Below are 13,069 nucleotides of genomic sequence, written 5' to 3' on the forward strand. Positions count from 1 at the left end.
AACTAATTCCTGCTTAATTTTGACAGCCATCTTCTGATTCATCACAACGTCACCTGGTGTTTCTGCTGGCTAGGCAGTACATACGGTGTTTTCGACCCGCACTGGTGCTGGGCATGCTGTATAGAAACTCAGGGAGGAAGAGCAGGGAAGAAGCACAGGTACCACATTCCTAAAACCCTCCTCAGCCAAACCATGTATCAAATTGCCCACAGGGCACTAAAATACCCCAAAACAATAGGTTTATAAAACTTGGACCTAAAAGGAAATGGCCTCCAAAGACAAAATGACCACTCCAATACCAAAAGTACCAAGCAACAACGCTGCATGATTTCCACTCTCTTTGCTTGATTCTCTAGGCGAAGGAGGTTGCAGTAACTCAAACAAGCCAGGCTTAACACTGAAGGAACCGAAAGAGTAAAAGTCTGCATGCCTTCTATTTGGGCAAAAACACCACTACCACCAAACAAATCTTGCTTTTCACTTTTTTCATTTATCCTTCTTCTAGCCTTCAAGACACACATGCCAAATTATGAAAAAATAATTGAAGCACAATACAAATAAAACCAAGGCCTACAATGACAAACATTTCTTCAGCATTGAGCCTACAATACTATAAATGATAAGATAAAATACTACAAGGAAAATAAAAGGCTAAAAAAGCTCACAATTAAGAGCTTCCTATTGTTGCCGGCCTCCCTAATCTGTGAGTGTCAAGGAGTCAAACATCTGTTCCTCTCCAGCAAATCTGGAATCAAGTGATAATTTTTTTTTATCCCACAAAATATTCGCAAAAATGTTTCTATGAGCAAAAGGTATAGCTGAGTTAAATAAAGGACTTCTATTAGTAATTAAATCAAAATTAAAACCCCTTGTCAAGCATATGATTTGGAAACATATTTTTTAGTGAAGCTTAACTTCAAGTCCAGTGTAGCAGACTACCATATTAAAATCAGGACCAGAAAGAGCTACCCCTCTGTTAGCGTACATACCTTTGTCCTTCTTGAAGTCCAAAGCATCTTCCTTATCTGTCACTATTTCCTTCATGTTGATAATGCTTTGGTGATTAAGCTGCCGAAGAATCTTAATCTCCCGAATAGCTGTGATTGGAAACCCTTCCTTTTCATTATCCAGACGTACTTTCTTTAGTGCCACCATTTCCCCTAAAAGAAAATTTAAATAAAAAACATTAAGATCAGCAATCAAACTATGGGATTTATTATTGAGTTTGCTCATTTGTTTTTAAACCCATTTGTTACTATTTCTGAATGGATTACACAGTTAACATTTTGATGCTTGCATCAAACACTATGCTGAATGGAAATAGAATTAACCATTGTTGGGAAACAATCACATGGAGAAGCAAAACTATAAATGAGAATTTTCAGCCACTCACTGTAAGTCCTGTGTTCTTCCTCCTGCATACCTCACTCACCTGTGTCCTGATACTCCACACCAGGTCTATCAATAAACCTCCATATAAGAGTGATTACCAACAGCAATTTTAGAGACAGAGGCCTATGTCTGCTCTGGATTTCTTATTACTACATCACCACAGGTCACAACGCATATATCTAGCCAGAAATACTACACAGTTCAAGATATGAGGCAGACAACTAAAGAGTTCTCAAATTCATCAGTATACTTTCTACAAACAAAAGTGTCACCGCCATGTTTACAGTGAGGAGAAATTTTCCTTATTATTTTACTGCAGGCTGGGCTGGATGAAGCTAGATTCTGCAAAATGGCAGGAGCACAATCTACTCATGATGGAGGATATCTAAAGACTATGTTAGCTCAATCATTTTGTTCTTGGAAGTTTATTGCTGTGTCTGGGAAGTTTATTGACAGCACAGATATCTTTCATAGCTCTAAAAAGGACTTATCCTACAGCAGTATATATAATACAAATACAGGAGATCACATTCCAGTATGACACAATGTCCACTTGCTTTGAAAGCCCATTGCACAGCTTGTTATAAGGTATCTCAAAGGCCGTAACACCACTCTTCGCACAGGATTTGAATCCAAAGCTAATGGAAAGTTTGCTGTAACTGTATGGACCCGCTCAATACAAAGAGCAACAACTTCTACTGGCGGTTAAGAAATGACTGCCACACACGAATAACCTGGAGCTTGCCAAAGAGGCAATCTGGTTGCAATAGGATTAAAAAGTTACAAGTGCGAAGAATCGAATCGCAGGAGAGTAGGAAGACGCTCCTAACAATGACTTGCAACGGTTCCCAAAGTAGGAGGTAACAAATAAAATCTGTGACAATTCAACTTGAGAACTAAAGTTTGCAAACTGAGACAAGCACAGGTGAAAAATGAAGGAATTATAATTACACTGCTCATTCTTCTCGAGATCAGAAAGAAGAAACTGAGGCTGGTGTGTGATCCTATGTGATTCGGTTACTGCTGAAGTAGAAAATTACCCAGCATTCAAAGCATGCACAAATAAGCCAGAAGGGCAAGCAGTCACAGAAAGAACTACTAACTGAACATAAAACGATCAAGCAACATACAGCACATATGAAGAATCAATTTCAATGCATTATCTATTCAGAAGTAGTGACAACATTCTCAAGTACCATAGTGGTGTCTGCTTGCTCATTTGAGCAATAGTTTAACATGAAATTTAAAAATTATGTCCCTGTTGTAAAGTCAGTTATACTGCAAGAAAAATACCCAATATGCAACATTTCAAGGCTGTGTTGAACAGAGGCAGATTCTCCTCCTACTATCAGCTAGTGACTATCACAGACATTAGAGGGCAGAATACCACAAATTCTACTCAATATAAAAACAAAACCAAAATATCCTGTTCACTTTAGAATTGTAAGATTACGTTTACTTTTCTGAACTTACCTGTGTCTTTATCTCTGGCTTTGTAAACTTGTCCATAAGTGCCTTCACCAATAATACCAATGATATCAAATTTATCCACACAGCGCTTTCCCCAGTCTATTTCTTTTTCTTTCGTTTCACCATGTCGTGGTCCACATATTCTAGAAAACAACAAGCATTTCTAAGAATGCAGCTAATATACCTAAGGATTGTCTTAATCCTGAAAAAAACCTCAACACTGAATATTTATGAGACATTATTGGATAACTGACTTACTGCCATTAAGTGGCAATAAACCATGCAGTTTGATTCAAGCCTCATTAATATTAAAAAGGTCATAAAAAGCAGAAACATTTTAAAAAGAATGTATTTTAAAGAAACTATTATCACTTCTACTTGCTTGACGCGCTTTAAAAAGAAGTCTAATAAACATACTTTGGTCTTCTCTTGCTGTGTAATTGAACTGCTGGTTTCTTTTCTTCAGGACTTTTAGATAAGTCAGCTCCTCCAGGCAATTCAGGTGGAAGTGGCAAGTCTGCAAGCAGATGGCGAAGTTTCTTCTCTGCTTCTTTAACTGACTTCACTGAAAGATTCTCTCGCAAGCTATTAAAAAAGACACAATTTTGCTAATAAGTTGAACACAGTAGAATGATATTAACATACAGGAAAACCTACTGGAATTATTTTTTTAAAATACATTCTAGGCTGTCAATGCATCAACATTTGAAATCTCTGCTCTCAGAATTTGCAGGACTTTGATCTATGCTTTACAAATGGCTCACAAACGGGTCTCTTGGAAGATGCACAGCTAACTAACGAAATTCTACAGAAACAATTAAATCAGATCTTTCTGGTGAAAGCTGAGGTTAGATGACACAGCAAGCCTTACCAGGCCAGAATTCCTCTGCCACACAAGCTTCTTCTCAAGCTTATGGCCTAGACTATTAGGAATATTTAGAGCTCAGGTGCTGCCAGACATCAGAAATGTAGTGGTGAAATCTATAGTCTGACTGACTTCTCATATAAAAGAGAAGATTACCCTAATCCAGTTCACTATAACGTTGCTCTCCAGAGATAACAAGCTTCGTGGTTACAGTAACACTGCAGGGCATTACCAGGCAGTCCACATCACCTCATTTACCAATTCCAATCTCATACATTTGCTGAAACACTCCAGATTCAACATGTTTCTAGTGACCAGGATGCAAATCAAGTGGAAAAAAAAAATCAGATGAAAAAAATGACTGAAGGTTTTTTTGCCATGGGTTACTGGTATCTGACCATTTTTTAATCATCAGCCATAATTAAGTAACAGATACTGACAGTCAATCTCTGTCTTGAGAAAAATCCCCCCAAAACACGTACAGCAATGTATTCCTTTAACAATTACTATACACAATAATTCTAGAGATAGAATCATAGAATCATAGAATCATTAAGGTTGGAAAAGACCTCTAAGATCATTGAGTCCAACCATCAACCCAACACACCATACCCACTACACCATGTCCCTAAGCGCCTCATCTACACATCTTCTAAATACTTCCAGGGATGGTGACTCAGCCACTTCCCTGGGCAGCCTGTTCCAAGGCCTGACCACTCTTTCAGTAAAGAAATTTCTCCTAATGTCCAGGATTTTTTTTTTTAAACACATGGTTCCATTTTACCAGAACTTCCTTGATTTCAGCTAGATTTGTGCAGCTACTGCATATCCAGCAATTTTAAAAGCCACGACCGTCTCTAAGCTTTATGTAATTACATAACTGTTTCTCCTCCACAGGACTCTCATATAGTATTCCCTCTTTAAATTTCAAACTTTGTCATTGCATCAAGAAAACTTTCTGTCATGCTTTGAGGGGCCTTTTTCCAAGATCGTTGCATTTGCCAAATCGCATTATTCTACTGTCAGCATCCTTCTCTGGGAACCTTTTCAGGAGGTTTTTCTGCAACTTCTTACCTACTTAGTTTCATAGATAAAGCAGGAACTTCTTTAAATGGAAAGATCTTGCTATCTTCCATCACGGAGAATGCATATTTTCTTTCTTACATTAATTGCAATTAGCAATCTTTACATAATTAAATAAAGCATTCCAGTGTTTTGCGTATGCCTATGCTTCCCCATGAAAACAGAACACTTGAATGTCTTCTACCTCTTCTCAAGCTGCCACTGCCTGAATTTAAAGAGGCACTTCAAGGAAGCATATATTGCCCTCATCACAAACATAATGGTTACCATGCTATTAAGAATAAACCACCTTTGGACAGCACATGTAATTATCATGGTAAAGAAAAATTCTCAATTTTGAAGTTCATACATTTGTAATTCTCTCGCAATTTTGCCCCCAAACTTTCAATATTAGTGAAAGTACAATGTATGAGATGTTCTGATTTTAAAAGTGATACATGAAAACAGGCATAATACATGAAAAAAGGCAGCCAAGAGTGGCCTTTTTTTTCACGTCTGTTAAATCACATGTCACTGACCACCCAGAACAGTTTTCCCTCTCAGCTAACCTACACAGTGGTTTTGCAATACTGCTATTCCTTTACGTAGTTTATTTGTGGGTTTATCAGATTCTTACTGAACTTCACAACTGACACAGCATTAGGAACTAGCCAGTTCTGCATAGCATCAAGCTTTCTTTGTTGGCACAATTTCTGCACAGTAACTCTGAGCCCAAGGTAAATATCTTTGCCCTCCTCCCCCCTTAAAAAACATTGATAATTTTTCTTTCATGACTTAAGCTTTATCATGACTCGTAAGCACAAACATTCTGATCTGAAGTTTGTAACATGCTATCGACAAAGCATAAATGACATTCTATTACTTGTCAATCTTTCTAATGCAGTTGTTTGCAAGCATTAGGCTGTGTTTTTTTTGAAAGGAGAATGAGCCGAGTGCTGATAGAGCCGTTTAATTGTAGTTTAACTCCTCTGTGCAGTTTAACTATACTTAAAACAGCTATTACATTAACAAATACTAATAATGAGAAACTATTAGCCAGCTTCAAGATGAAATCTCATTTCATATTATCGCAATTAACACTGCAAAGCCAGCCATATATTTAGTTAAACTAGGCAGCTTGGTTTTTAGTTAAAACAATAAATCTTGCTCTCAAATAACAGTGTCAGAAATCCTGTTTACCTAGAGAAGATAGCTTTGTCATAAATTTAAATGCAACCGTACATTCACCACACAGATGTGATTCTGAACAACTGGAATGATATTTGCTAGAGTGCTGAAGGGCAAGAAGCAAGATTTCTCTTTTACCACTAAAAACCAAAATCACCTGTCTAATACCTTATTAGATTGTATTTATTTGCTAAGGCCTCCTGTGCATCCCAATGTTTAACACAGCATTAAATTACTAGCAAACAAACCAGAAACATTTACACCTCTAATTATAACTACTTTTACTAATCAAAGTCCTATGCACTTCTCAAAGAACGAGAGAAGACTGGCTAGTTTCACAGATATGGAATATAAATAAAAATACTTCATAAGGTGTTCAATTTTTCTTTTACAGTTTGATTTTTTACAAAGATATATTACACTTGAATTAGTTATTATTTCAACGCTAAGAAACTTTGTTTTACTTGTGAGAAGTTGATTTCTCATATATATGTGAGAGGCATGTAACACCATGAGTAAAAACAAAAGTAACTCAGCTTCATCACCAAGACCAAAAGGAAGCTAGTAAATTACCGCTCAACAGCATGATTCTCCAATACAAATAACAGCACATACTCTCTGTTACGGCTATCAAGAGACTTAATGTAGTCTAAACTCAGACGAGACTTGGAATACAGACATGAATTTCTTCACTACAGACCAATTTTTATGCTTCAAAAGTTAACACAAATAACAAGACATGAACCTCACTTCCATTATACATACTCAAAATAATACTGATCTCTGAGATAAATTATACTAAAATAACGCACAGCTATAAAAACAATTGCCTTCCAAAAGGAGGAGAATCTTTACCTCAAATCCCAGCTAATTTAAGAATTTTCATATATTGCTACTGACTTTTCCCCAGAAGTATGTACATGTTCATACCAAACTTGAAATCTGGAATCCTTGAATGCATCCTTGCATTAGTCCCAAAGCTATTACATACCAGCAATTTTAAATCACCTCTTTAGTGTACCTTTTATTGAAAGATTCCTCCTAGACTAAATTCTTATCTTTTTAAAAATTATTTTTATTTTAAGATCAAATTCCTTCAGTTCGTTAATAATCGCCATGTTAAACAACTGAAGAGCAAGAACAAACTACCTAATGCATCAGCCTGATCTAGCAAATAAGATTATATTTGTTTTCCAAAGGAAACGATAATAATAACAATTAAAAAAAATCAATAAAACAACAACAACAACAATAATAAAAAGGAACAGACAACCCCCAAAATCAAATCCATGTCACAACTAACCTATCAGTTTCTTTATCTTCAGGCAGCGTGGGAGGCAAAGGCAAGGGTGGCAGTGTGGAGGTTGGTAGTGCAACAATTCGGTCCTTCTCCTTGGTTACTACACTTGGTGTACTCGGTTTGCTTTTCTCTTTTACAGTGACTGGTGGCTGTTTTACAACAGTTAATTTATTCTCTTTTGCTGCTGTAGGTTTCTGTTTAGTAATTTTGTCTGCAATTAGATTATTTTCCCCTTTTGTTTCAGGAAGTGAGACCTTTGCTTTTGCCTTGTCATTTTTCAAATTTGCACTGCTTGTTGGAGAAGGTGTATGCTCAGTTTTTATTTTCTTCAGGTCCTTTACATTGTTCACTTGAGGCACACTTACAGCAGTGTCAGTGTTCCCCTTAGTTGGTGTTGAAGTATTGGAAGCTTTTGCACTGGCTTTGGCTGCCTCAGCAGCTCTTGCTTTTTTGTTTTTGTTCAGCTCAGCAGCCAGGCTACTCTTCAGAGTCAATGTACTAGGAGAAATACTTGAATGACGACTTCTGGATCTAGACAACCTGTGTCTGCTACGAGACCTCGAGTGCCTTGATGAATATGGACTTCTGCTTCGAGATTTTGCTGATCTCCTGTTTCAAAAAAGTAAAGATTTACCCAGTTAAAATTTAGTTTAGCTGCTTTCTGAGTGTATCTGCTTTTTTGACAAATACTTTTTTTTAAACCAACCATTATCACCATGCTTATAGAAAAAACAAAAGTCTATGAAATAGGAAAAATCGTACATTAAAAAAAAAAAAAAATCTACAGAGTGAATAAATCAGGATTCTACACCTAAACAGGTTGTTAGAAAATGTTAAAGCTTTCTTAGATGTAGTTTCTCCCATTAAAGAACTGCAAAATACAAGTATACCTGTGAGACAGACATGTTCCTTTTTCCTCACTACTTATCAGAGATATTTTTCTCCTTTAAAGAAAACCTGATCCTATGCAACTTGTGCAAACACCTTTAGTATATGCAGTATTTGAGAAAAATTCAGCTGGCTACATAACCAGAATTCAATAAAATGAACTTAATGTTACAACATGACAAGAAAAATCTGAACACAACACTGAAGCAGTAATCAGCAACTTCTTAAGTTTCACTTTCGCAATTGTCATTAGTTAAAAAAAAATATTGAATACTAAAGGCTGCAATGTAACCAACTGAAAGACAGCAATAAACCTTAGCTTTCCTTTTTCAAAATGTAACTGTATACTTTTTCCCAAAAAACCCAAAAGTACTCAATACTACTTATATCTACTGATAAGCAAACACAATCCACAAGTAGACCTATGCTATGCCTGCATCAGAATAAAGAGACTAGTAGGAAGGAAAAAAACCCAAACTTAAGCCATCTATCAAATTAATAGCAGGAAAACAACCTAGAATGAGGCGTGGGGGCGAAATCTTAACAGTTAGAAAAGCAAACTTCTACTGTGCAAAAATACCATTTAATATGAATTATTTTTCATTCAATTTTTCTAAGGGTTATCCTAATTTGCCTAGTAGTTTTGATTCAGTTCTTCATTAAAAAACAAAAGGGAAAAAATTGAGGTAAAGGGCATGAAAACAAGTAAAGTAGCCTAATCCACTGCTACCACACAGAAACATTATGAAATAAATGAAATTAAATGTGGTAATTTTAAACCATTTTACCATACTAAGAATAGCAAGGGTATTCACCAGATTTACAAGTATTCTCTTGATTAAAGTTTGATGGAAATCTGTTTCTTGAGTATATCACTTGAAGGGGAAGAAAAAGTGTAATCAGGTTTAAAAAATGTATTCATCAGCTCAACAAAGAAAATGTATCAAGCAATAGCAAAAATAAGACTTCTTGAAGATACAAGAACGTCAGAGTTCAAAAGATAGCACCAGTACATGGAGGCTGCCAAAACTTTAAAGAAAAAAAGAAAAAAAAAAGCCAACTAGAATCATTATGGTCAGCACTATCCACCCCTATGTCAAATTTAACTTTAGTAACAATTAAATTAATTCAGTTTTAATTATCAACAAACGAAATTACATTTCAATGCTTCAACTGAACAAATATTTAATATAGTACAATAATGTTTCTAATTTGTGTGCAATATTGACCGATTTCCAAATTTACGCTGTTTTCCTGCATTATAAAATGTCTTCTTTCTAAAGCAACATAAAAATTCATTGAAATAAGTCAAGATTACATAGGAGTGTTTCAAAATAATGTGTAGGTACACACACTGTACACTATAGCACAAGCTTCAAAATTCTATAGGTAAAACTGAAATTGATCCAAATGGCTAGAGACCCTTCAAAGCAAAAAAAATCCCCACACTCAAACCCCACATGAGGACAAGCCTTGGAAACTAACACAATTCAAGTCTATGCCAGGAAACAGGTTTTATAGAATTTTCTGGCATGGCAGAAAAACAAAGACAGATAATAATAATAGTAGTAGTAGTAGTAGTAATAATAATAATAATAATAATAATAATAATGTTTTTTACACTTTAATTAAAAAAAGCTGCACAATTCTGTCCTCTGAATTTTCAACCACAATCTAAGGTTTTGGTTCACTTTGGTAAAGAGATATTAATGTCTATTAAAAACCAAATAAAAACATAATATTGGTCAGAAAAATTCCCTTGAAAACTTGCTTCTGCTCCATTATGAAACATGTTGCTGAAATTATTTTTCTCACTTTGGAAAGTAATCTAAGTAATGGAAACTAAATCCCATAGAAAATTTTCAGAGGCTTGGCCAAACTGGAGTAAAAGTAAAAAAGTACAAAGTTCCATAATATAGAGTTATGATGGGGTAATAAGAATAAAAAAGAGGGCTGAGACTATCCAGACAATACTTCAAATTCTAGGCCAGAGCTCTCCTCACAGTTATCTCACTTTCTGAGAGGAATTATTATCTCAAGCAGAGGTATACTGCTACAGATCTGCACCGGCTGTAGAATCAGTATAATTATATTTCTCCAGCATCAAGCACAAGCTAACGAGCCCCATTAGTCCTAAACTGACTTCTACAAATGACGCATCATTTGCGAGGATATCACTGACCTGTATGGAAAACATTCGCTTGCATGTCTTGTTCCTAGATCAGCTATTTTAAACTGACACTCGCTCCAGTTACCTGCAGAATACAGCCTCCATCCCAAGGACCTCACTGCAACCTGCCTTACCTGTATTATAAAACTTAAAACATGCCCTGAAGGTCTCAAAATCAATTATATTTCTTTCATAAGTACAATTTCTGTGGGGTTTTTTTTTTTTTGAAAGGTGCCTAATATAAAGTAATCTATGTCACAAAAAGAAATATGGACGTTATTCCACATGCACTAGAAAAGAGCAGTAGCAGCTTAAAACACTACAGTTGCTGAGACACCATGCCTGATCGTAAGTCTGTTTCTGTTCCACTTTGGTTCAAAACAGAACAGGTTCATTTAAATCACTACTAAGGATGAAATGAGAAAATCTGTTCAAATTAGTGACTACAAATGCTCATCTGATCAGCTACCATAACTTGGTGGGGAAAGAGGCAGTTTTGAAAAGCTGGAGCAAAAATAACCTAAATCTTTATACCTTCTTGAAAAACAAACATGTAAGGAAGCCAAGCATTGACAGCAGTTTGATGTACGTATTTTACCAACTTTAGTCAAGAAAGTCTGGGATGTGAACATGGATTTATGCAAGCTCAGCAAAAAACTACCATTCTCCACCCCAGGTTTCACATCCCAAATGACAATAGCATAACTTTCTCATGTTAGAATTGCATCCATGTGGGAGACAGCAAATACACATGCACACAAATATTTAAGTTTCAGTTCCAGTACATACTACAGCCCTTAACAGGAGATCAAAATGACAGTAGCCTAGTTATGAAACCAAGTTATGTTGACCAAGTATAATCTCTGCAGTGGTTTAATTTTTCCAAAAGTTTTTCATTATTTAATTTTATATCAGAAAAAAAATTATGTTGCATTACATAGTGCATGTCTAGTTAATAATAAACTAGAACTTCTTTGGCATCCCAAAGACTTTTGCAAGAATCCCTTGCTGTACCTTGTCCACTGGGCTAGACCTAAGAGAGTTACAGCAAAAACATTAACACTTTCAACTAAACAGACAAATGATGAACCTTAAGTAAAAGGCAGCTTTGTCAAAGTGCTAGTTATCCCAGCTACAATGATAAAATCTGGTGTTTTCATAAGCTTAATGATCTTTTCAAATATTCAACTATCACTTTCTTTCATCAGCATTAGTTCAAAAGTCCTAAGAGAACGTTCCAGACTAGACAAAACTTATGTACAAGTTTCCATCTACAGAAGTGGCACAAAACCAAAACTATGGACATTTACAAGCTTTCCCTCAGAAGTGTATACAGAACTCGGAGAATGGAGAAATATTGCCTTATACATAATAAAACCAGCCAATTCGCTCTGTTCAGAGCTAACGCTCACTTGACATAAAAGATGAAGTCACAGCAGCACAGAAATGGGCTCACACAATAGCCAGTGTCTGCCATTTAACAGGACACAAACATTTTACTGGGACCTGGAAAAAACACCAGGAGAGATATCTGAAATATACAATACTCTCTAAATCTTCCAACAGATTTCTATTAAATGCGTGTGTGTGCATGTGTACACACATACATAAAATGCCTTATCTGACATTCATTTGCCACTAACTATTTAATCTTTAATTGGGAATTTATTTTTAGCACAATAAACAGGAACAAAAGAACAGTGGCTACTACTGCACAGAACTGTGTTGCAAATGACAAACAAATCCAACAAAACAATCCAAACTTTTTTTCCCCATTCCTAGAGAGATCAGAAAGCGTACTAAACCTAAGGGCCACATCCAAACCTCCCAAACCAAAAGCACCAGCATCTGCTGGTAACACACATGGGGAGAGACTACTAAGAAGCCCCTGTTTCAGGTAAGTTTCTTCCGATGCTTCTTCCTATTTGCACCCATAAGTTCTGCCTCATTTACAAGTACCTTTGCCACGCTTAGTCATTAATAGTCTTCTGCAAACATCTTGAATACACTTCACACAGGTCTATATCTCTACAGAGAGGATAACTGCCAGATTTCATGACATTCACAAAATCACTTCTGAACCATATACATATTTCAATATGTTTTTATATATGGAGGGGAAGAAAACTGATTTGCCCAAAACCTGTAAGTATCAGTAGGACTAGCCTGCATTAGAACTAAGAAGTTCTTTACATAAAGCTGCTTTTTTTCTTCCCCAGAGACAGCAACAAAGGAGACTAGGAGCACAACTAAATTAGCTGCAAAGGGAAATTGAAGTGATTACATAATATTATGTGCAGCTATAAAATAAAATCAGAAAAAATAGTTCAAGACATTATCTACAAAACATGTATTAGAAGAGGCAGATTTAAAGAAACTGATAGAGGAAGAAAGCACTAGTAAGGAAGTCACCACGAAACCAAAACTCAGCACTGCTTTCCTCCATTTTTCAGAAAAACAAAAAGAATGTTTTATTTTACCCCCCTCTAAGAAATAATAATTTTTTAAAATGTTGGTTTAGGTATCAGAGTTTTTTCTTTTTAATATTTTTTGCCTCGCACCCTAGCTTTCATAAAACAAATCAGCATTTGTTTCTTCTCTGCTTAACGAATACCATGTATTTATTCACTGTATAAAAACCTACTTAAGATACCAAAGTGTTATTAGTTACAAGTTTCAAAACTGTTACAATGTTCTTCCTCCTCGAAAGGCAACATTCTATTGCACTTCACTG

At 35.8% G+C, this 13,069-nt stretch overlaps 1 protein-coding gene across 14 annotated transcripts in view; it reads right to left on the reverse strand.

The window, feature by feature from the left end:
* CDK13 (cyclin dependent kinase 13) overlaps positions 1–13,069 on the reverse strand; it is a 46,106-nt gene that overhangs the window by 26,339 nt on the left and 6,698 nt on the right. For all 14 annotated transcript variants that reach the window (XM_075142965.1, XM_075142968.1, XM_075142961.1 and 11 more), the window contains exons 2-5: positions 7,281–7,886; positions 3,280–3,447; positions 2,866–3,005; positions 990–1,160 (exon numbers count right to left, since the gene is read on the reverse strand). In XM_075142965.1, coding sequence (XP_074999066.1) covers positions 990–1,160; positions 2,866–3,005; positions 3,280–3,447; positions 7,281–7,886 — 1,085 coding nt within the window. The remainder of the gene's footprint in view (positions 1–989; positions 1,161–2,865; positions 3,006–3,279; positions 3,448–7,280; positions 7,887–13,069) is intronic.

This window comes from Calonectris borealis, chromosome 2 (assembly GCF_964195595.1).
Source record: "Calonectris borealis chromosome 2, bCalBor7.hap1.2, whole genome shotgun sequence".
NCBI classification, from domain to species: Eukaryota; Metazoa; Chordata; class Aves; order Procellariiformes; family Procellariidae; genus Calonectris; species Calonectris borealis.